The sequence below is a fragment of the Morone saxatilis genome, unplaced genomic scaffold (assembly GCF_004916995.1).
Source record: "Morone saxatilis isolate NCDOM2014 unplaced genomic scaffold, NCSU_SB_2.0 Contig9, whole genome shotgun sequence".
Taxonomy (NCBI): Eukaryota; Metazoa; Chordata; class Actinopteri; family Moronidae; genus Morone; species Morone saxatilis.
This window is the reverse complement of record NW_023340268.1, coordinates 22,137,158-22,161,382: the sequence shown is the minus strand read 5'-3', so window position 1 is coordinate 22,161,382 and position 24,225 is coordinate 22,137,158. Positions and strand designations below refer to the sequence as shown.

Here is a 24,225-nt window from a genome sequence, read left to right as displayed (position 1 = left end):
CACTCCCTCCAGTTTATCACCAGCCAGTCGTAGCAACTGGGGTCTTCACACGGTATTGCCTCCACCGAGGTGGGGGCAGTTCCCCGTCCCGCCCGTCGGCTCATTGACGATCCTCCTCTTCCTCAGTTTGAAGCCTGTCGGGGAACAACAGGAATCTAATGAACTAAATGAACAGCTAACGCTTAATCAACCACAGAGCCCCCCCCCCCCCTCTGTGATCTGCTCAGCAAAAACTTGCTGCAATTTGACAAAATCTAATGTGTAACTGTAAGGACATTAACTGCACTCTGTGGTCACAGTGTGCCTTTGATTATAACCATTATATTGCATTTAACATGACAGTCCATTAAGCCTGAAGTTGACAGAAAATCCAAGAAGAACTTCACATAATGACTGTTTTTATTCTCCTCTCATTACAGTAGCTTTTATCCAAAATGACTAATGCATGCAGGAATCCATTAATTCATCTGGGGTTCATGTGTGTGTCATTTCCTCTGCTCAAGGGCATGAGATTCCATGACCCAGGTCCTGGGAAGGGGGGATGTTAACACCAGCCCAGCCAAGGTCACCCACCCCCTAATCCACACTCCTGCTCCAGCCCGATAAGGCAGTAGAGCCCTGGAGTGCTTGCAGGACTCAGGTGGAGGTGGCAGAATCTCCCCCTTTCTATTTCATTTTTGTCTCTCTTTTTCCCCTCAAAACCTTTAATCAGGCAGGACAGCAGAACATGTGCCGCCATGTGTCTAGACCCATTGATGGAGGTTTTATCTAAGGGGGGTGGGGGGTGGGGGGGCGTATATGCAGGAAGATGAGACTTGGGGTGCAGGGAATTCAATTCTATCAGGCATCAGTCACTTGCTATCTGTAGGGTGTATTATGAACAGCATGACCGCAAGATAGCAGTGCACAGGCAGCTGCTGTCAGACCAAGAGGCTTCATTTTGACTGAAGACATACATATATGGAAACAATCATATGTGATGACCTATCATGTACATGTTATCAGCTCAGGACACTAAGGCTGTGCAATTATTCTCAAGAAACAGTGAGGAGTGTAGAGAAAGTAGATATTTTTTTATACCAAATCAAAAGTACTGTTTTTCGTTTTTTTTAAACTAAAATCACAATTTGAAAGAATTTTCAAATCTCAAGAGTCACAATTTCAATCTTACATTATTAACAGTGTTATAACTGTAGGAGGTGAAATATAAGTGAAATGTTACTTTCAAGTAAATCACAGCTTACAGATAATAAACTGTAGACAGTGTCTTTCATTTAAAGGGTATATAGATTAAGATTTTAAACATTAATATAGCAGCAAACAACTATTTGTTATGTAAAGATACATCGATCAGCCATAACATTATGAGCACCTAGGCACCCTCGTGGTGCCCAGGTCTGCAGTCTCATACCAACAAACTGTGATGCTCTGACCCAGTCGTCTAAGCCATCACAATGTGGCCTTGTAAAAAGTCCGCTCAAATCTCTCACGCTGCCCAGTTTTTCCTGCTTCTAACACATCAACTCTGAGGACAAAATGTTTCACTTGCTGCCTGATACTAATCGCACCCACATGACAAGGAGCCATGAATAACCAGATAATCAGTGTTCACCTGTCAGTGCTATCGCAGCCTCTCTGTGGTTTGTTTAGAGCTGAGTAGAGCGACTGAAACCGTAGTTTCCATCATCTGTTGGTGCTAAGACAGATTTGGTTTGTTTTATTTTGTTTTTGTGCAGTTTGAACAAAGTTACGATGTTCCAAGGATATACAAGGTAAAATTTCCAGATTTGTCTCTGGAGTCTGGTAGCGAGCGATATTACAGCTGTTTTTGGTTAAACGGTATATCTCTGTAGGGTTCCTTTCCATAATGTTATCAGACATTAGAATAGAACAGAATAACAATCTGGACATGTAAGTGGCAACAACAACAATTTTTAAAGGACATATATTGACGGGCAGAATTGTCCCCAAGGATTAGCTAATGTCACATGCTTCATACAAACATATTTTATTTTAATACTGCAAACTGCAGCGGCCTAGAGTTAAAATTACAAGAAATGAATTCAATGTAAATCTCAGGTCCAATATTGCTCAGGAAAAACTAAATTTGAGCTGTTCAGATACTAGAAAGGTGTGCATTCCTCTACATACAGTACATGATAAAGTACTAACATTCATCAAACTAACATTCATCAAACTAACGTGTTGTAATCAAAGCCAACTGATTTCCATGTTCCATGTCAGGAGGATAAAAAACATACACATTTTGAGTCCGTAGATTCCTGGATAATGAGAGCCAGGGTACACACGCTTGAGGGTGTGTGCGTGTGTGTGTTCATGTTCACTTTCCATACAGTAGACAACAGCAAGAGCAGAAGTAGCGCAGTGAGCAAACGAGTGAGTGAAAGCGGATCCATCATTAAGATGCATGTAGGAGAATTTCCAACTGTCCCTTTCATTTGAGGCGCTTCATTAAGGCAGAGTCAACAAGCATTAGTCATGGCGGACGCTGCTGTTCCAGGCATAATTAAGGGCTGAACCATCAACGGCGTCAACCCTGCTGATGGACTAGCACAACAACCACCAAATAGGCGGAGGGGATGATGATGCTTTGGCTCCTACTTCACACTTATGCCCTCCTCTAGTCAGCCAGAATTTTGACTTTGATGCCTATACTAAGTTAATATGACTAATACTAATATAAAAGAAACACATCCAGCAATATTGCAGAGTAACATTGTGGGGTGTTTTGTTCAGTTGCATATGTACATAGTTGACCTGCATGTACACATGTGGGCGATATATAGGGAGAAATGAATTAATTTGTGGCACATAATAACATACTATTTTATCTTTGGGCTTGGGGGAAGTTATCAAGGATTTTCAGGTAATTCTGAATGAAGTCACGAGTCATTGGTAATAAAATCGAGTTGCATTTTTCTTTTGTGATTACAATATATACTGTATGTTCAGCAATTGACAACACATTCCGGGTGCTAAACAAACCACTTACTATTGTTTTGGTAGCAAAAGTCAGATAGACTGGAGAGGCGAGCAGTTGCTCGAAGAAACCATAACCCTCTGACCCTATTGTTAACATGGAAAGTGAGAGCTCAACAGCCACAATATTAAATGTAAAGAATTGCTATGGAGAAACAATGTGACAAGACCGCAGTGGGGATACATTGGCTACTTAAAGGGGACATAAAGCTGATTGGTGATCATACATGCTATGCTCTGATGTAAATTTGTGCCAACAAAGATAGGCGATGCCACATACTTGACATAGCTCGGTATATTAAAGATAGACCTACTTCTCACTGGAGGCCCCATTTTCATTGTCACACAAAGCCAGTAGTAGTGTCAATTTTGGGGGGCAATGATTCAAGTGAACCTGCTTGCACCAAAGGGGAAATGGTAAAGGGGGGTTGCGTTTATGCAAAGGGAAAATTCTAGTATTCAGATTCTGAGGTGCTTGTAGAACTAACACTGTATGACAAAGTGGCATTATAATTCTCACAGTGAGGTCTTACCTTTTTTGGCTGCCTGCTCCTGGCAGTTTTCATAAGTGCAGGGTCCCCAGGCACTCCACAAAGACACCTCACACTCAACAGGACAGCTGATATGGCAGAGCTGGGTGGTGTTTGGGGGGATACTCAGACACAGATCACTGTCCACTGGTCGCAATGCTATGGAGACAAAGACATGATCAATGGCTCACTGTAGAAATGCGTTCCACAGCTCTTGTCACTGATAACCCTGCAAACAGTGTTCAACAGAGGAATCACACATAGGGGAATGAAGCCAGGTTGCCAAGATGGTGAAAGAGTGTTTCCCTCTGGAAACACCAGCTGCACAATGAGTAAGTTTTGTCTTAAGCAAATGAAATGCATGCTCGATCGGGTTGAGATCTGGTGATTGACTCGGCCATTGCAGAAATTCCACTTCTATGTTTTGGGTCATTGTCTATCTGTACTGGTGAAGCGCCAATCAACTTCTGAGCAGAAAGAATATCCCTGTACACTTCAGAATTCATCCGGCTGCTTCTGTCTCCTGTCAAATCATCAATAAACCTAGTGACCAGTGCCGTTGGAAAGCCACGCATGCCCATGCCATCACACTGCCTCCACCATGTTTCACAGAAGATGTTGGTGTGCTTTGGATCATGAGCCATTCCAAGCTTCTCCATACTTTCTTCTTCCCATCATTCTGGTACATGTTGATCTTAGTTTCAGCTCTCCAAAGAACCGTGTTCCAGAACTGGGCTGGCTCCTTAGATGTTTTTTGGCAAAGTCTAATCTGGCCTTTCTATTTTTGAGGCTGATTAATGGTTTGGACCTTGTGGTGAACCCTCTGTATTTGCTCTCATGAAGTCTTCTCTTTATGGTAGACTTAGATACTGATACACCTACTTCCTGGAGAGTGTTCTTCACTTGGGTGGATGTTGTGAAGGGGTTTTTCTTCACCATAAAAAGGATCCTGCGATCATCCACCACTGTTGTCTTCCGTGGACGTCCAGGCCTTTTTGAGTTCCTGAGCTCACCAGTGCGCTCTTTTTTTCTCAGGATGAAAACTGTTGATTTGGCCACATTTATAGCCCATGCAGCCCATGAAATAGCTTTTGAGTTAATTGTCCAATTACCTTTGGTCCCTTGAAAAAGAGGCGGCTACATTAAAGAGCTGTAATTCCTAAACCCTTCCTCCAATTTGGATGTGAATACCCTCAAATTAAAGCTGAGAGTCTTATATAATGATATAACTGTATCTTGAACAATTGTTTGGTAAACAGCTAAAATAACAAAACTTGTGTCAGTGTCCAAATATATATGGACCTAACTGTATGCGTGTATGTATTAGGGCTGTATATTGGCAAGAATCTGGCGATACAATATGTATATAATAATAATGTCATAGCATAAAGAAGACACTGCCATATGCATAAAATCTGAATTAAAAAATATTTTTTAATGCAACCGTGGGGTCTGCATTTTTATCATAACACTGCTATCTAGCAGGAGGGGGTCTAACCACAACAATCGATAGTTTCTGAGAATTTATACAATATTACAAAACAAAATATTGCAGTATGATTTTTTTTGCCCCCTTGTATGTATGTATACTTTTATTTGTGTGTTTTAAAAAGTACAATATACATAAAATGATTGTTATTGTTTTGTTAAGCTGTACAGAAGAATAGAATGATGTGCAGAGACAATAGTATTTCAACTCCAGTCTTCAAAGCCATGTGAAATCTGTAGAGTTTAACAAAATAAACCACACAGACTTTACTTTAGCCACTAAAAAAAAGAAAAAGAGGCAGAAGTTGGTCTTTTAGATCTCCAATGCCCCCTGCCTTCAGAATCCCATATCGCCACTGAAAAAAAATCCTTTTAGCTAAAAATCAAAGCCAAAAAAAAACACTCTACTCTTTCATTCACAGCACCCCCAAATCTTCCAATACCAGACAACTTTGAGACAACAAAGCTTCTTTTTTTTTTTCCAGCACAGTGGGCCAGTCTTCCATTTGGCCTGATTCTCGGCGGACCTCAGCTCCAAACAACTGTAGGTGACTCTCTGCAAGGTCGTCAGGCTGATGAATCATTCTCACTGTGCCACAACATGACTGAGCCTCATTCACATGCAAATTGCCTTCGCTTGGCCAAAGGTGCGTCCGTTAATAGTGTCGCTTAAGTGTGTGTATACGTGTGGCATGCCCTTGAGTGTTCATGTAACACAAGAACAGGTGATTTGTCAAATGTTGTGACATGTTTAGGTGCTTTATCAAATAGTTTTATTTTATAAATTCATTTGTTTTGTTTTTTTGTTTTTACAGTTGCTAATGTGTATTTGTGTAGAGAACAATACCAATTGAACTGGCTGACATATGGGACTACTTCTATCGGATCAGATTTGTCACTCCTATTGGGCTGTTCGATCTGACTGGGAATCCAATGGCTGGGGACCTGTATGATTCCTGTGGAACAGGAATGAACCAGTGGGATGAATTACATTAAATGTCACCATATTATTACCATCAAATGGCCAGTCATCAAACCAGATTTCTGACTAAAAAGAACTGACAGTTGTATTTTGAACTTTTGGTATTTTACATGGGAACTATAAGTGCTTGGTATTCACATGGGTTTGGGAGTAAAAGTAAAGGTTTGTTTGCCAATAAAAGTCACAACACTGCAAAATGTAAATGTACAAATTAAACTTTGAAAGCCATCAACCTCTGGCTGCCGACCTTTGGTGTCACGCGTTCTCGCATTGCCATTCTGAACCTTAAGAACAACATTTTTATTTTTCTACTCTCTGCACACTGCTCTCCATTTCATGAATCATTTCTGCCATGCCCCACTGTGACTGGCACAGCTGTGTAGAAGGTATAAGGACTGTAATGTGACTGGTTGAGAAGACAGTGATTAATTACCACACTCCTCTGAATGGTCCACCATTCCCCACTCAGTTGTGCATTTTGCACGGCTTCTATATGAACAGTCCACCAAAATCAATAATGTACATTTCATTTAAATACTGGGGGATGTCGGTTAGGTATTTTTTTATTTCAGTCTGGACCGACTAACCGACACAGCCATCCCTTAGAGCAACACCACTAACATGGCTAAAGATTTGGACAGTTGGAAGGCAGTCAGATCCACTTAGGTTGGCCAGTCCAGTAAGGGTTTATGGGAAATGCTGATAATATAGGCAGAGAGAAATACCAAATTGTCAGTACAGGCTGTGAAAATGCCATATCATTCTAGCGAGCAATAGCTTACAACTGGGAGGTATTAATATAATTATGATTGGCAAATATGCCACTGTGCTAACAGGTGCTCAATTAGATTGTCCAAATGACCTGTTGAAGACTTTAATTCCAAGATGTCCATGTGTTGTTGAACAGTCAGACATCCCATTTATTATGAAAAGCTTTTCATCCACATGGTTCATTAGGAACTTTTGGAGGACAAGGGCCTCTTTGGTCTCCTCCCTCCTCGCCCAGTCCGTCCACAACCATAACAAAGGCTGATTAATGGAAATCTCCACACAGACTGACCTTGCTTAGGTATCTCTGTGCCAGATGGTCTAGTCTTCCCTGTGCTGCGCTTCTAGCCACCAAATTAGGAACCTTAGAGGCCTGCCGTGCTGCGCCGCTATGTGCCAACTGTCATCAATAACCTGACTCCCAGCTCCTTTCCAGCAGAGGATTCATGGCATCACAGTGGCACAGCTGTTATACAGCATGTCACGGTTTGCTCCCCGATAGGGTTTTACATTCACCGGAACCACTACAGGAAAAACAGCTGATACAACTTACAGTGACAACATCTTCGAAAGAACTTGATATGAAATATGTGCCACCAGGAAGAATAAAAATCTGCTTATGATAAACAAAAAAACACTCCATTTGAGAATGTAGCTTTGTAATCAGCAGTGATCTTTGCATGAGTACGGCAGAATTTCAGGAAAATCCTTTGCTTTCCGAGTGCAAATTAAATCAAGAACTGGCAGTGATTTGGGATGGTAGCAGCTTCCAGTAATCGGACTAGGAATGACGTGCGTTTTATAGATATTACTGCCAGACTATCCTATCTTAGTCTCTTTGAGATTTGACATCATCCTTGAAAGCAAATGATAAGATTACATCAGCTTAATTGGGCTATGGATTCCCTTCACACAGCCGCTTGGCTCATCACAATGAAATCATCCACTGGATGCTCTGACACAAGAGAAATGATCCAGTTACTGTGGTCACATATGAAGGATACATTCAGAAGATGAGTGTCCAAGTCAATACTTAAAGTGGATTAAGATGTAGTTTCTCTATATATCTGCTGACTCCAATGACACTCTTTACTGACTCCTTGAAGTGATTATCTACTGTCCTCATGTAATATAAAGTTTGTCATTTGCAGCCAATAGAATCCCAATGTGAACCCGCAAATTTTGAGTACCTCAAAGTTTTATGTTAGAAATGTACAGTATGGGTCCCCAGCATTTAGAAACTGACAGATGCTAACTTGCATATGTTGGTCAATTAGCATAATTAGCATTAATAAGCATAATCACATATATGGACAATATTTCAGCAACTGCTTGACTGATTTGAACAATATAGGAGTGGTTTTGGGGCTTACTGAGGATGCTGAATCCATTTCTGACATTGGTAGCCAGTTATTTCAACTCCCTGTGGGCTGAGTTAGAGACTTTCTTGTGTATCTTGGGGAAATTTTGAGAAGGTTCCATTAAGTATTGTTCCTTAAAGATAACATTGTTTAGAAGCATGTTTGTTTGCTTGACTGGTGTCTGACTAAATCAGCCAGAGTTAAAATCTTCTGGTTTGAGTAAAGAAGGCTGTGAGTGGAAAACATACCCTTGTTGATGCAAGCTCCGAGTATAACTTGATGGCTCATACGCTGGTGTGAAAGGTGTTTAAGAGATAGAGACAGTGAGCTGACCAGATCCTTAATTTCCTCTAGCCAATCACTTGATATTATGCAAACACAATCAGACGAAAACCCTACACTTCCAAAAAACACCATCCACTGTAAGACTGCAGGAATTAGGTGTAGCCAATGCAGAAACAGCTGAAAGAAGGCAGTGTGCAAATGAATACGTGGGGTGGATAAAGGCTCTCATTTACATCAGGTGTGTCCAAGTAAAGGGGTGGCTAAAATTATACAAGACATGACAGCATAAAACCTGTCTGAGAGCGAGGACAGGTGCAGGGTGAAAAAAAGAGAGGAGGATGTGGCACTGCAGCTGAGCTGGCAGAGCTTTTTCCTCATTTATCACATTCATTCTGCTCTTTCTTTCCTCTCACTTTTTTCCCCTCTGCCACCATCCTTTGTTTGTGACACATAGAAGCAAAATCTAGTCACTTTTCACCTGTTATAATTCCTCCATCAGTGTCCCTTGCCTCCACCCAAAAACACTTTTCCATAGCCATTATCCTGTTAACATGCAGGCAGGTGCAGCCACTATTTCCTATACCTTTCTGACAATATTTGTAAGGGGAACGGTGGAAAGCGTGGTGGAGACTCACAGCTGTTAACAAAATGTGGAATCTTGACACTGAGGGATGAAAGCGCGTGGCTGGTTGTGAGCATCTGATCTGAATAATTTCTAATTGCAGACGCCAGTTCAGCCTCCCCGGCCAGATGGACTGAGACTTATTGTGTCAGTGCTGGATAAGCACAGGCGTGCTACCAAGCCACTTCCAGCCTCCTTGTGCTCAGTAATGCCACCAATTTACGTGAAAGCTCATATTTCATCTGCTATCCTCTCCGTGTGGCTTTTTGCACGTACATTAGCATATGCATATTGCTCAGTCCCAGATTTGATATGAAGGGAAAACCACTTTAATTCTTCTTTCTGGTCTCCACACGTGGCTGGTAAAGCAGGGGGAGGATATCAGTGACTCTGTGCAGAGCTGGAACAGATGACAGTACTCTGGTGTGTGTGTGTGTCAAACACAAGCCAGAGCAGATGATTCAAAAGCTCATAAACAACTTTTTTTTATCTGCCACTTGGCTCTATAACAGATGTGTTTTGAAACTGTTTTTAAGCAGGCTGTGTCAAAACATGAGCTATTGAAAATGCTGTAAACCCTCTTTGCTTTCTGTCGCCAAGATGTTGATTCTATAATGTTGTGCTATTTGAGCTGATAACAGCACTTAGGCGATATGAATCCTGTCTAATATAATGATAACTATGCAGTTGCATAAGTGGAACTGGAATTAAGCTGAGAATTACTTGCAAAGGGTCCCAGTCTGGGTTGGAAATCAAAATTTTTGTCCACCTGCCACTGTGGCTGCTGCATTTCAGATCAACCACAAATTTTTGTTACAAGCCACTTTCTTGTTTTAAAGCTGCAGTAGGTAATTTTTATAAGAACTTTTTTTTTTGCCCTTTACTGAAACTTTCACTATATCCTGACAGTAATATGTGAGATCTGGTTCCTCTGGCTCCTCCTAGTTGTCCTAATGGCATTTGCAAGAATCTACCAATCAGAGGGCGAGAAAGGTATCTGGGCGACAAAGGTATCTGGGTCCCAAAGCATCTGTATTTGACGCCCTGTGATAGATACTCAACAATAAACTATCTTCAAGCTTCCAACCCAAAGCGTCTTTCTATCTTTTTTGGCTCTGATTGCTTGTTTTTGTTCAGGCCCAGTGGATTCCTACAAATACCATTAGGAGCACTAGGAGGAACCAGAGGAACCTGATTTTTTCATGACAAAAGGTATTTTTTATAAAAAAAATTACTTAGTATAGCTTTAACTGACAATGTGTATGAAAAATATTAAAACAAAATCCACAATATTCAAGCAATAGGCTATATAACTTTTCGACTTAGACTTTATGTCGCCAAAACTGTGTGTGTGTGACTGACAAAATTACACAGCCACTGTAATACACATACATGATTTCTATAAGGAAAGATACAGTGTGTCTTGAGCTGTCAATCATAGTGACCCAGTCACCAAGGAAAATACACCCAGATGGTGTCAATTCAGAGCCAAAGACACCATTTGGGGAATATTTTCACTGGCAAAGTGTAGGCAGAACAGAAGTCCCATGTTACATTTATTGAGGTATATAGACTGGGTATGGAGTTTCTGAACATATTTCAATTACATGAAATGCATTACGAATCGTCATATTTAAGCATCACTATATTCTATTAGTCAGTCACCTGACTGGATATACTGTCCACCCGTTGGTATGAAATCACACAGAATAAGTGACAAGGACACACTTGGTGAACTCCAGAGTTTTAGTCAGATGGAGAAGGCTCCAGACGTCATTTTTTAAAATCATATTCAATCAAATTGCTTTTTGATTGCATGTGGTTTTCAACATAGAAAGGGCAGATCAATTCTTATTGGCTTGCTCTGGGTTCAAACAAGCTAAATGCCGGTGATAATATTGACTGGGTTCATTTCCCATTGCCTGCCCAGAAGTGTATTTATGTATGTAACGCTTTAAGAAATGGTGACAAAGGCAGTACATCAAATACATGACAACAGTAGAGACGACAGAAGAAAAGCATGCTGGGAAAGTCACCTTCTTTGCTCCTGATCGAGCCGAGGTTGGGCGGTGTATCGGCGCTGCTCTGGACACAGTAGACCTCTCGGGTCTGAATCCCACCTCCACACAACCCCGTTTGGTTTCCACGCCGACGGTCCTGTTGGCTCAGCAGCACGTCCACCCTGCACTCTGTCCACTCCGTAGTCTTCCAGTTGTAACTGAGGACAGAGGTGGACACAAGAAGATACAGAATGTAAGCCCCAGAGTGTCTTCTCTTCAAAAAAATAACTATTTTATTAGAAGAGAATTCATCAATGCAACAAAAGTCCTTATGAATGTTGCAGATCACTGTCGGGTTTCGAGAAAACGACGCAGGGGAAGGAAGTCTACCACTGTGTGTTGACAGATCGGTCTGGTGGTCTGGGCCAAACACAATTCATATTGACCAATATATGAAGGTATAGCCTTCATAGAGTCATTTTTATATTATATATAGTATATATTTATAAAGGTTTATGATATATGTGGACTAGATTTTTTTTTTAATTAATTATATTCTTCATATATCGTAAATCTTTGAATAAATAAAGGTATATATATATCTGCCAAAAACTACCCTGCACTACACTGATGTGTCTGCCAAACATTGTCTGGACATAAAATCAAGTATGCTGTGAAGATTTATTTGTCTTGTCAAATGTGCTACCACGTTCATATACAAACTGCTCATTTCCTTCCTTTCCACTCCAATCTTCTGTTTTAGAACCTTTCCTGTGTTTCCTTTCAATCTGTCATCTACACACTGGTTCTTTCTTTCTTTGCCAATTCATTTTAGTAGTTTAAAGCTCTTTTTGAGCAACATTCTTTGTTTCTGTGTACATTATAAGACTTTAAGACTATTATACTACATAGTCTTGGATATAACAAACAGACATAGATTAATGGATTTATTTCAAATGTTATATATATTGAATTAGGGAATATTTGAAAGATTAGAAATTCATGTTTGACTAATTTAATGCAGTAATTAAATTAACTTTAGAAGAGTGGATCATGGAAAAGCAAATCACAGCAACTACATTCATTTCATCATTGTTTGTTTCTGTCATACCTCAGTGAGCGCGGCCTGGAGGCTCTGAACAGGATCACTTGTTCCCGAGTGAGATGCGGTGGTGGCATTGATAGAAAGACTTTTTTATGTTATTGACCTTAAATCTCTGTTTACAATACACCTCAGGATATGCAGTTTAACGAGAGCGTCCACTGAGAGCTCTCTAAGGCTGGATGTTTTAAGCTGAAAGCAGGTTGTTAATTGCAGCGGCTATTCATAGTCGGGTTTGTGTCTTGTTGGTGAATTGGCAGCAGTCTGCTTCAGTAATAATGCATTGTGGTTTCCACCCTGAGGTCAGAAAATGTAAACCCTGCCTCCATCGCTGCTGATAATGGAATTCATTTGAGGTCGCCAATGAAAGGCTCCATATTCATGAGCAAGGGTCCTCTGTCTCTCTCCCGCTCTCAGTTGCTTCTGCACTGCTGCGGGACAATGAGGCCCCTGGGAAAGCATTGCATCTTGGGGCTTTAAGTTGCCCAGATGGGGACACTCAAACAGAGCAGTCCTTCAGTACCATGGACAGAACCTGCCTCTCTTCCTGCTGTCTGTCCAGAAAGCAGCAGGAGTCGATGGACATTGATTTACTGTTTCACATTATGACTGATTCTACTCTGCCCATAAAACTGGCTAATAAAATGAGCAGATGACTTCTAGTATTAAACATATGGGTTATAGAGAGATTAGGTGAAAGTGAAAATATTCCATAATGTGCTCCAGGGGTAAGAAAATTCATTCAAAGTCAAATTTTTCTACTAAAAATCCTGTTTTTACAAATTTTTACACAATAGTATGTCATGCACTTGTCTCCATTTGACAGGGATGGTAACCGTTTAATTTTAGTTTGGCCTTTATTGAAGCAAACAAGCCCAAGACCTTCATTGGTGTACTATCAAAAGCTTGACAGACTGAAGGGCAACACACACTGCCAGTGTATGACAGCCGTCAAAATACCCACACCTATTGTTTACTGTAGAAGCACACATACTACTGGCATCTTGTCATGTCATTCCCAGTGCTGACGTGCATAAGCTGTATTTTCATGGCATATCCAAGCTAAAGCATCTTGATTTGCTGTCTGCACGACATGTCCGATGTGTATGATGATGTGTCATGCATTAAATAACCTGATGCCACACAACGCAAACAGTGTATCTGGTACTTAAAGTGCAGCTGGATGGTGGCTATGAGAATGAACTTGTCAAGCTCCCTAGTTTAGACTATGGAAGAAAAGATATTGGATATGTAAGACATCTGCTGAGATTGAAAATTCACAGTGTGTAAATGCATAACCCCCACATTCCAGTAGGCATGGCTGAAGCATCCCAGAAGCGGCTGTCCGCTCTGCTCCACATAGAATACTAGCTGGTCTGTTTTTTCGTGAGAAGCCACGATAGCCGTGAAATAAAACACAGCGCGCAGACTGCGGATGGAATTTCATGCTAGCTCAATCAGTCAGAGGCAGGTTAGAGGAGAGTTGTAGTAAGCTGTACAGAACAAATAAACGTGAAGCCAAACATCCGAGGAGTATTGAGTCTGTGGGGTTTGAAAATACGGTCACTGTATGCCTTTAATATTAGCATGAGGTGCTGGAGCCAAAAGCTAACAGGGACACCCTTGATTATTTTAATGTCAATATTCCCTTTAGTTAAGAATGTTGATCCTTGGGTCAATCCCATTATAGCCCATGTCCTACTTGCTTTCTAGCATCACAAATATCTTGTCTCATTTTCCCATTCGAACTAGCAGATAACTATCTTTGTTCAGTACTTACACAATGCAGGGTGGCACGCCGTCTCCCAGAGGGCTGCAGGGCTCCTTCTCCTCCAGCTCTGGGCAATCTGCTCCTCCACCAATTGGGAACTGGCTCACTTTCCTGATGCGAGTGTGCTGGCCCTTGGGCCCGTTTGGGTCGTAGCACTCCTTGGAGCAAGCCGACCATTCAGACCAGTCAGTCACATCACAGTCTTTGGTCATGACGCAAGCCTGGAAGGTCACTGGCAACGTCTCCTGAGAGCACAGGCTGAAGACGAGAAAACAAGAGACCATAAGACCAGATAAACCTTTAATACTTCAAAAAAGTTCAAAAAAGCACAATAAAAACCCTAATGTTACTGAGATATGCTGAAGTACGAAACAGGAGGATTGCAAATAAAGTCCGAAAACTGTGTTAGCTTTTTAGCACCTCCAGTTCCCTCTCCTCGAAGTCAGTGGATTTTTTAATGGGTTTTTGGTTAGATGCCACTGTGGTGTAGTTTGTTTGTAGCCTAACGTTAGCTTTTTAATTCAGCTGATCGCATTTATGCTTCAAAAATCATCAGATTATCTAGATGAACAAATTGTGTAAGTGAACAAGTTAGCAAGAATAAATATCGAACGTTCACAACTTCTGGGCAAGTTAGCAATCACAAATATTCAACATCAGGTTAGTCTTGCATGGTAATGTAAAGTAAAAAGTAAAGTAAAACAGCAGATAAAGGGCAAAAAGGTAGGAAGAGCAGCATTTTTTCCCTGTTGTGGATTATTATATTAAGAAGCAAATAAAGTAAATGTAGTGTAGGGATTACACAGATGTAAAAGGCTGGTGAAACACTGCTGTACACCCTACAGCTTTCCTTTGTCTGAGTCAGCCAGTATGATGGTTTGAAAGTTGTTCATTTACAAACCCAAACAATTTGTTATTCATATTTTCAGTGGCTGCTTCACAGCACCAGGGCTTTGTTTGATGAGAGGATTTCTGTGGAGCTGAAAGACACTGTTTTTTCTCTCTGTGTTTTGTTGAGGCTGATAGGCCATTTGGGATATTGGCACATGCCTCCTCTTTTTGTGCTTCTCTTCACGTTTAGTTTCAACAGTTAAATTTTTTCTTGAACTTCTGGAGCCCTTCTCTCATTCTTCTCTTTTAGTTCTTTCTATCTCTTTTTTCAGGTTTCTATCACAGTTCTCCTGCAGCCATTGGGGTCCTTTCTTTAAACTCTCCTTCTATGGTAAAGCCAGAGCAGCTTTGTCTAGGCACAGTCGTGATTATGGCACAATGAAGCTTTACAGATACAAAATGTAACCATTTGCACTTTGATCTAGTTTTTACAGATTTTTTGCTCATCTATTCCCCTCCAGTTGTTGCTGACATCATATTGTTTATATTATTTGCACTAGTAAGGTTAAACCATAACAAAATATGAATTAGTACCCTAATATAACCCCACTTCAAGAAACCCAAGCTATCCCCTTAAGTCACTATCCATCGCCCAATCAGTAATGGTGACTGAGCTCATGGCCCACTGATGAAAGCCCTTTCACCTGAAACTATTACAAACTGGGTGTTGGTGGCAACATTACTGGGAACAGAGCCGACCTAACCTCCCTGGGGTCCTAAGCAAAATTCTGCAAAGGGGCCCTCCTGCCAATCACTCCGTGAGGTTACATGGCGGTTAATGGGGCAAGCAAATCATGTTTGTCCCGGGTCACCCTAGCAGGTCATTTGGGCCATGCTTTATGTAATGCAATAACAGTGTCACACTACTTATGCCTCTGATAGACAAAATAAAACAAACCTGAACAAAAACAACCAATCGGAGCCAAGAAGGATAGTTAATTGTTGAGACTCATTCCCAGGTCATCAAATACCGATGCCGGGAATGAGACTCAACAATCAACTATCTTCAAGCTTCCAACCCAAAGCGTCTTTAGTCTTCCTCATCTCTGGCGATTGGTTGCTTTTGTCAGGTCCCTGGTGATTCCTTACAAATGCATTGAGAGCACTAGGAGGCCAGAAGGAACCTGATTGTTTCACAGATTATCTCTCATGTTCTACTGTCAGGATATAGTGAAAGTTTCAGCAAATATGACAAAAAGTTTTTTTTTTATAAAAAAAGGAATTACCTACTGCAGCTTTAAGCATTTGAACCAGTTTAATCAGTTAATGCTGTTTCAGCAGGATATCTTGTTATTCACTAGTGTTGGACAGATGCTGTTAGCACAACAAAAACTACTTAACAAAAAAGTGTTATTAGACTTTCAAAATCATGCATCGAAAAAGTTGTCTTCATAAAAAATTTTCTCTTCACTTGACAGCTTGCTGAACTGCTTGTTTTTTGGAATGCCAAAATAACTTGGCATTCCAATATTAACATATGCATGAAAATCTTAATTCAAAATAATACAATCTTGTAACAATTATTTCCAACAATTACAATATGTGTTTTCCTTTTAAAACACTTGATAAAGGTCCAGTAAGTTTGCAATTGATCATCATTTTAAAGCCTGGACCCTTGGGGATAATTAGCATCTTTAGCCACCAGATAGAATTATAATTCCCATAGTCATGGCTCCAACTGTAAATAAACTTGATCCTGGGCAACAGCCAACGTTAATACGGTCATCACTATCAACTAAGCCTCTTTGAAGCTTTCAGCCATCTGTGCTAAAAAAAAATTGTATCCCTATGTGGTAAGTAGTTATCAATCCTAGTGTGTATCATGGAAATATAATATTCTACTTTAATGCTGTGGTATGACGAGTGGCATTCGCTTGAAGTTGATAGCTGATTTATGAATCCTGACCTTCTCCCAAGCAATAAAAGCAAACTTATCACAAGAGCTTTGATTTTCTCAGGGTGTAATGGAGGCTGCTCAGTGGCCTCTATTAGAGTCGAGCAAGCGCAGTGAGACAGAATGAGGCCATTCATCTACTAACAAAGAGCACTGCTCTCAGACACCACATGGACATTGACCTCGCTGGAGGAAAATGCGTACAGAGACTGTGCATCTCAGGATGGAGCTCGCACTGGAGCTCTGGCGAAACGTCCAATGGTTTTGAGCTATGTACACTGAGGAAGTGGAATAGACCAAATGAGGTTGAACACTGGCTAATTGAAGCCAACAGAAATTTTCATCACAACCTTTGTCAGTATTACTGAAGCCCTGCATGGTAACATTATAAATTATGTATATCACAGACACCGTCCACTAATTAAACCCAAGCCTTTATATATGATTTTGAATAATCTCAATTAGCTCTGACTAAATATTAGATTGAAGACATAAAACTGAGATAGAACTCAAGGCTTACAAGGTTTCGCAACACATACAGTACAGTGTGACTGAGTGTTATGAGCCCTGACACTTGAAGCCACTGAGTGCCACAGATAATGCACTGAGTTGGAACATGTAGCACTCTGACAGTGCACAACAAACAAGCCACATTTCTCCCTGTGAAAATATATCACTAAGCTAAACAACACAGCTCTTCAATGGGCAATATAATGCACCTGAAATTATCCTTTACATAACAAATGAGTGTACATATGGGAAATGTGGGAGGTAGAGCAGGTCGTACACTAATCGGAAGGTTATCGGTTCGATCCTGGCTCCTCTCGCTCCATGTCCAAGTATCCTTGAGCAAGACACTGAACCCCAAATTGCTCCCGATGCTGCATCGGTGTATGAGTGTCTATGAATGATTAGTTTCCTTTGGTGAGCATTGCACTTGCATGCACACTGCCATCAGTGTATACATGTGTGTGGAATGGGGTGAGTGTAGCATGTAGTGTACAGCACATTGAGTGGTCGAAAGACTAAAAAAAGGTAGTTTAAGTACAGTCCATTTACCATTTATCTGCTGATGAATCAAATGATGAATGAAATGTCATGATTATTTCATCATTCATCATTAGATTGTTTATAAATTCTGCATTATTGGCCTTGAAAAAGTGTTGTGCTTCTTTTTTTATCCCTTCAGCTGCTCTGTTTGGGGATCAAACGTTTCCTTTTGTTGGTTTCAAAAAGCCACTTTCCCCCAGATAATGATTCTATCCCCCGAAGACAACTTACTGCAATTGCATTCACTGTGTACACTTTATGACGTGATACCCAAAAGGCATTAAAGGCTTGAGGGTGTATAATGCATTTGCAAATGTTATGATACGAAGCATAGTGCACACAAAAACTTATAATTAAAAAAAAACAATAGTAAGGTCCAATCATCTCAATGACATATTAAAAACACTGGGATTTAATGTTGTAAATTGTACACTGTCAGCCTGTATATTTCCCTGACTTCTGATCAATGTAATCAATGACTTATATGTGATAAAATATCTGATTTGAGCATAAATGCCTCAATAACACTGCACTGACAGACTGAAAGCATCAGAGCACATTATGCATTTCAGTCTCGTCCTCCTAAGAATAATGACAGCAATAGTTGTTTCAACAAATGCACCAAAACAACACATTTACATTCAAGTGACAAAGCCCTCTAGCTGCTATGGGAATACTTCTTGGAAAGTTGTGATCTGAACCCAAACCACAATGTTTCCCTGAACTAAAAAAGTCTAACCTTTGCAAGACAGCTGGATTCACAAGACCACGCTAGAATCCATCTTGCCAGGCTTTAATCTATCTGTGGCAAAACTACAGTAGTACCTGATTGATGTCTGGTGTCCTTCTGCTGATAGGGCGGTCAGATCAGAGAACACCTGGGTGTTATTATGCTCTCTGGGGTATGGACAAACAATGTACTGTATCTTCTTGTTTAACTAGGAGGATATGTTGGTACTTCAATTGAACCTCAAACTTCATTATGACTTTTCATCAATTTGATCTGATGCCAAATGGGATTAGGGCCTGTTCAAGTTATTATTCAAAGAACAAAATTGTTTTATTTCGCATGGTACATTAAAGACAGAGTGAGCGATTAATGCATCATGCAAGTACAAGGGCCGAAAAGGGGCATTAGGGTGTTTTATAAGTGCCAGATTTCCAACCATCCCATAAGAAATGTGCTGGGGGGGTTCTGGGATATCACAGTTAACAGAGATATCAATGTACTTCCTCCAATAGGGGCTGATCCAGGCAGAGAGCTATCCTCTGTTGCGCTCTGTCTCTAACCGTAATCTCAATGCTAAACCCTAACCCTAACCACAGGCCACTACATTCATTGTCCACATTCAATCCAGCAACCCTAACCCTACCTTTTGCCAATCCTAACGCTAGAATAACTTCAAAGTCCCAATTCTAAAATACTTTACCTTGATATATATGTGTAACCTTTATTCTAGTCTCAACTATTATCTGCACTGTACATGAAACCATGGGCATAAATCAAAGCTGTGAGGGCATGAGTTACTTATTTTAGTCATTCTTACCTGAGAGCTTCAACATTCCCACTCTTATGCACACAGGTCACTTCTCTGGTCTGGTAGCCAACCTGCAGGTCCCAAGACTTTCCTCCAGGGCGGTTCTGACGGTTCCTGTTCCTTTTCTTCTTGATGAGTTCTCTGGTCTCAGGATCCTTCACCTTACCCCTCTCCCTTAACCTCTCCCGGACTTTCTCTCTCATTTTCTCTCTTTTCTCTTTGTTTTTAGCCTTTTTCTGTCGTTTGGGCCTGTCTGCCTGTCGGGATGGCCTGTCTGGTTTCCTGTGTGCCTTACCCAATTTCCTGTTGGGTCTGAATACTTTATCACCGTCTCTGGACAGTTTATCAACCTCTTTGGACCTTTTGTTTCCTTCTCTGTGCTGTTTGTTACCCTCTCTGGTCTGTTTGTCCCCCCCTTTTGACTGCTTGTCACCCTCACTGGGCAGTTTGAGACCCTCTTTGGTTTGTTTTTCACCCTCTTTAGATGTTTTGTCACCCTCTCTGGACTGTTTGTCACCCTCTCTGGAAGGTTTATCACTTTCCTTGGATGGTTTGTCGGTCTCTTTGGGTGGTTTGTCAGCTTGTCTGGCTTGCCTCGGCATCGGGACAGAGCAGGGCCCCCAGGGTCCCACCCTAAGGCTGTAGAGGCTCTCCTCTCCCTCACAGGGCCCTGGCTGGCATGTCTGAAACTCAGTCAGGTTTGGGCAGGCTGACCCACCAAACAGTGGAGGAGCCAAAACAAAGCGGATCCGGTTCTGTAAACCCATCCCGCAGGTTTTAGAGCAGGTGGTCCATTGGCTGAACTCAGACACCACACAGTCCCGTGGACAGGGGATAAGACAAGCCTGCTCTAGACGCGGTTTAGGCTCAAAGTATTCACAGATTGCATCCTCTGCAGGCTCTGCATTCGCTTTCTGTACGCAGCCCACCTCACGGGTCTGGATTCCCTCATCTCCCCGGGTACACACAGCAGGGCGCTGCACCCCAGCACTGCGCATCGACACCGGGACACACTGGTTCCAGGCACCCAGCTGCCAGTCATACAAGTCTTTGTGCCAATCGCATACTCTGAAGCAGCTTTGCTGGTTGTCCGGCCGTTCTGTCTGATCGCAGTTGGTGTGCAGGGTGGTCCAGCCTTCGGAGTGAGCACACCATACTGCCCTGCTCTGGCTGCCGCCAGGTCCACACTCGCTGCCCATACAACGACCCCATGGACCTGTAAAGAATAAGACAACAGAGGTCAGGGGTCAAGCGAGACTTAACATAGAATTAAGGTACCTTCTTTAGGGATGTCAAAGAGTAATGCTCAACCTCTTTTCTTGGTTTAACTCCAGAGTATAACAACCATGTACTCACTAAGTACAGTCATAGCTTAGAACTGAGAACGCAGCAACATCACTAAATAGTTAAGTCATAGTTATGGCAAATACTATTGTCAGGAGTGTACAGTTTTACTGTTCTGTAAGCGAGTATCAACATATTTGGTGTTTCAGGTTAACCTCCAAATAGCGTGCCACAGCATGTTTAAAACTGATCTTTAAAATGTTAATTTAAAAAATGTCAGTCATGGATAATTCCTAAAATAATTATAATATATACCCTAAGTAAAAAATGTAAGTTTGATAAACTACATTTTATACTCAATAATCTCATTTTCAATGCAGTCGTTAAATGCTGTAAACGGTCGACTGCAGTTAAATGTCTGGAAAACAGTTTGATCCACTGCATTTTCCTCCCTGCCATCAAGAACGACAAACCTCAGCTCATGTTTCTCACTAAATTGTAAGTAAGTGTAACTTATAAATAAACGCAATGCAATACAACTTCAATGATGTCTTAGTGTTATTAAAAGATAAAAAAAATTGGTCTGCCATGTATTTAGTGATGGATTGTAAACTCTTTGAAATTTCAATAATTGTACCGCAAAATATTTTAAAAGGGGGTACTTTATTGAAAATAATTTGAGAACCACTGTCTTGGATAATTGTCTGATTGTCTGACTGCTGGTGTTTCTTGCCCTATGGGACTTTATTGTAGATTATGTCCCCATGTTCCCAGACCTTGGCAATTGTTTTGTTGAGTGCAATGTTATCATGACCAATAGACTACAAATAAAAATATAAAAGATGTAGGTGATTCATGGTCACCCTTTCACAAACGACTCCACTCAGTCCCAGCTGGTGACAAAAAGTCCATCCCTGATAAAGGATATTATTTATAGTCCTAAAGTGCTTCTAAAGACAACCCACTGCCATTCCAAATTGTGTATCTTTAACCTAAGTGCTTCCGCATGCTATAATAATTTCCTGACAAATACACACTTACTATTAAATCACTCTCTTTCAATAATGGGATTGCGCTTCCACTAGATTTATGAGAATGCAATTATACTGTAGGTCTAAGTAAACATTGACTTTCAGCAACAAAAAAAACTATTAGGAGCGCAGCAGATGCAGAGCCAGAGCAGCTGAAGACTCAATCAATACAGCAGCAACATAAAAACTAGCTGATGTGAGGAATGGGGCTACGATGGTGGGAACCTTTGGATTTTTTATTAGCTAAAGGGTGATTATTCAAATTTAAACTTTTATTTTAACAGTAAAAGGGTATAAATGTGAATTGTATTATAATGAATATTTTCATAAAAAACATATGCAACTGTGCATTTGTCCATACTGATCGCTAATCAGATCAATTAATCATTCTTCATTTTAGGCAGTATCTGCTAGACCTATGAAAACAATAACCATAGAATATTGACAAAACACAAACTTGAGAGAAAATCCAGAGAGAACAGATCTCACATCCTTCCCAACACTGATATTCTGATTTATCTCTGAGAAATAGTACAGTACAGTTTAGTGGGACTAAACTCAAATTATGGATGCAGACTAATAAAATTAAACGCCATTGCAATGAGCTTGAAAATGCAAAGCAGGATAAAAGTTAAATTCACATCATCCCCTAGATCAGCCGCAAGTACTCCCTCGACCTCTTGGTCAAACATAGACAATGCTGTTAGACTGGTTTAGTCATACAGAGCCTCTTCATGATGATTCATGACTGATCAAAGGCATCTTAATCACAGAACAGAAGTGGGTCATTTCTTCCCATCACCAACCACCATGGGCTCTGCCTGTGAACTGAATATATATATATATATCTACTAATAGTATGTACTGCATAGAAGTGTGTGTGTGTGTAGTGTGGTGTGTGTGTGCACTGTGTGGTTGTTGTCAAGGATATCTCAATCCAAAACCAAACCTCCCATGGTGGGCACTAAACAAGAGAGAGGTGCGAGGATCACCAAAGTCAATAGGATTCATCCCCTCATCATCTTGAATGTCTGTATGAACTGTCAGGGCAATCTGCTGAATGAATCCACTGAATTTGGTGGATAGACCAAACCCACAGGCTGCTGCTAGAGTGTCTTAAGAGTAGCATTCATCGAAACCAAATGGAGTGATTTGTCAGACAGCAAGAGTAGCCAGGAAAAAAATCTGAGCTGTAACTGCCTATTACTAGACAATAGGGTACATTTATTGTGCTCATAGTCAGAGGCTATAACAAACAGTGCTTTATGGTTTCACTCAATAAAGTTGAGATACAGCAATGAAAATGTCAGCGGAAGAAGCAGCAAGCTAAATTAGCTTACAGCTGCAGGCAGAGGGTCTGGATCAATACAAATCAATGAGGTAGCAAGAAACTAGCCCAGACACAAGAGACAGCTGCAGTCACAGATCTCACTGGCTGCCATTATCCTCTTTGGAAATGAGGAAATAAACCACAGGAAGAATAGGATATCTGAGGCACAGTGTTCGTTTAATTTAGCATACATTGAGTCAGTAATGAGATTTAGTGGTCAGTGATGAAAACCAATCGTAAATTGATTTTGTAATTAAAAATATAGACAAAAGGCTACATGCTGCAAGGCTAAGTAGCCATCTGGGCTGGAATTCTCATCCGCATCTAGCTCTCTGAAGAGGCGAGTGTGTTTATTGCCATAAAGTATTAGCTCCCTGACAGGCAGTATTGTCTCAGCCCCACGCAGGTGTTCGCCATAATTTATGAACAAGCCACTGAGTGACATGGGCCGACAGTGAGCTTAGAAGCCAAAGAAGAGTGGTTGTGCTCACGCTGGCCTACATCGCCTGTCACCCACTGAGAGGAGCCAGGAGGCATGGAGGGCACTGTGCCAACAAGGCTGAAACTCCAGGAGGGATGTAACACATCTTATCATACCCCGCCTCTGTCCTTATACTACAAACACTATTGTACTGACGAGAGACAAAGCAACTGTGAGGAGTTCGGCTTCTATCCGCTGATAATAAAGGAGTACATTGTTGTTGTTGTTTTGTGAGAAAAAACGTCTTCAGTCATCAGTCTTCTGGTTGGAATTCTAAGTTAGAAAAAGAACCATAGAAGAGATAATAAACTGGTGGCAAAAATGTCTGCAATTTCTAAAATCCCCATTTCTAAACTTAAATATTAACTTTAATTCAGTAGACAGACATACACTGTATGTGTTGGAAATCAGTTGTTAACAGACCACTACAATAACACAATAAATATAGTTCATTTGCATGATGTGACTACAAATTCAGCACCATCTTGGAATAGTATGTGTTATGCTCCCAGGAGGTTTTCCCACCTTTCACTACAATTGATTTTTTGCAAAATCATCATTATGTTCATGTGGAAAGAGCATTTTAACTGAAGCTAAAGCATATGCTGACTTGACTATGACCTTAATTTAAAAATAAATTAGGTAAATCTCAAAATTAGCACAGACATCATCAGTTTCTTCCATCTGTATTTATACACATATTAAGTGCTATATGAGGTATGCATATTACTTGCAGTGATGAAAAGAAAGGATCAACAATAAACAAGAAACTGAATTTTGCTAAAAAGAGAATTTAAGTGGTAAATGGTAAATGGAC

At 40.8% G+C, this 24,225-nt stretch overlaps 1 protein-coding gene across 1 annotated transcript in view; it reads right to left on the bottom strand.

Annotated features, from left to right (window-relative positions):
* LOC118342459 (thrombospondin type-1 domain-containing protein 7A-like) overlaps positions 1 to 24,225 on the bottom strand; it is a 153,783-nt gene that overhangs the window by 72,704 nt on the left and 56,854 nt on the right. Inside the window, 6 exon segments of the mRNA XM_035681013.1 lie at positions 2 to 65; positions 67 to 134; positions 3,534 to 3,689; positions 11,073 to 11,254; positions 13,919 to 14,167; positions 19,292 to 20,498. Coding sequence (XP_035536906.1) covers positions 2 to 65; positions 67 to 134; positions 3,534 to 3,689; positions 11,073 to 11,254; positions 13,919 to 14,167; positions 19,292 to 20,498 — 1,926 coding nt within the window.